At 68.7% G+C, this 659-nt stretch overlaps 1 protein-coding gene across 1 annotated transcript in view; it reads right to left on the bottom strand.

Moving 5' to 3' along the window:
- LOC102044497 (dynamin-2) overlaps nt 1–331 on the bottom strand; it is a gene marked incomplete at its 3' end in the record, with an annotated part of 23,898 nt that extends 23,567 nt beyond the window's left edge. The window contains exon 1 of the mRNA XM_031065521.1: nt 62–331. Coding sequence (XP_030921381.1) covers nt 62–331 — 270 coding nt within the window. The remainder of the gene's footprint in view (nt 1–61) is intronic.
- Nucleotides 332–659: the final 328 nt, after the last annotated feature.

The following is a 659-nucleotide window of genomic DNA, read 5'->3' as shown; positions in this document are numbered from 1 at the left end:
CCAAGGGGGGGTGGCCCTGCTGTGTCAGCTGAGGCGGCGGGGATGCGGTCCCGCCCCTCACCGGTTCCGCCATTGAATTGGCGGACAGAGCTTCCCTCGGGAGCGCAGCCCCGGAGCAGCCCCGGGAACGCGCCCTGCTCTCCCTCCCCGCCCTCCCTTCCGTTAGACAGCGCGCCCGCCACTCCGAGCGGGCTGGCCAATGCAACCGAGACAGGAGTCCTAGGGAACGGAAAACCCTCTCGCAGTGAATCAGCTGGCTGTCAGTCAGCGAGTCCTTCTCGCTCATTGGCGTCCCGGTGTTCCGCGGCCCTCCCGTGACCGTCCAGCGCATTGTGTTCGCTCACGGGGAACGACAGTCCCGAAGCGAAGCCCCGGGGCTGGAACCCCCCGGGAACCACCCAGGAACCAGAACGAGCAGGAATTGGCTCCGCTCCCCGCCCTGTCGGGGTTGGGAGGGGTCTCTGCTGAATTTCTGCTGAATTTGGGCGATCTCTAGGGGGCTTTGGGCATCTCCGGCCTCGGCCCTTCCCCACCCCACAAGGGCCCAACATGGCCCCCGCGTTGCCGTGGTAACGGTCACTTCCGGCGGCGGCGCCACGCCTGTTCCGGTCACGTGCTCTGAAGATGGCGGCGCCCGCGGCGGGCCCGGCGCCGGTGCC

This window comes from Geospiza fortis, unplaced genomic scaffold (assembly GCF_000277835.1).
Source record: "Geospiza fortis unplaced genomic scaffold, GeoFor_1.0 scaffold566, whole genome shotgun sequence".
Taxonomy (NCBI): domain Eukaryota; kingdom Metazoa; phylum Chordata; class Aves; order Passeriformes; family Thraupidae; genus Geospiza; species Geospiza fortis.
Note: the sequence above shows the minus strand (reverse complement) of the source record. Positions and strands in the feature narration are given on the sequence as shown.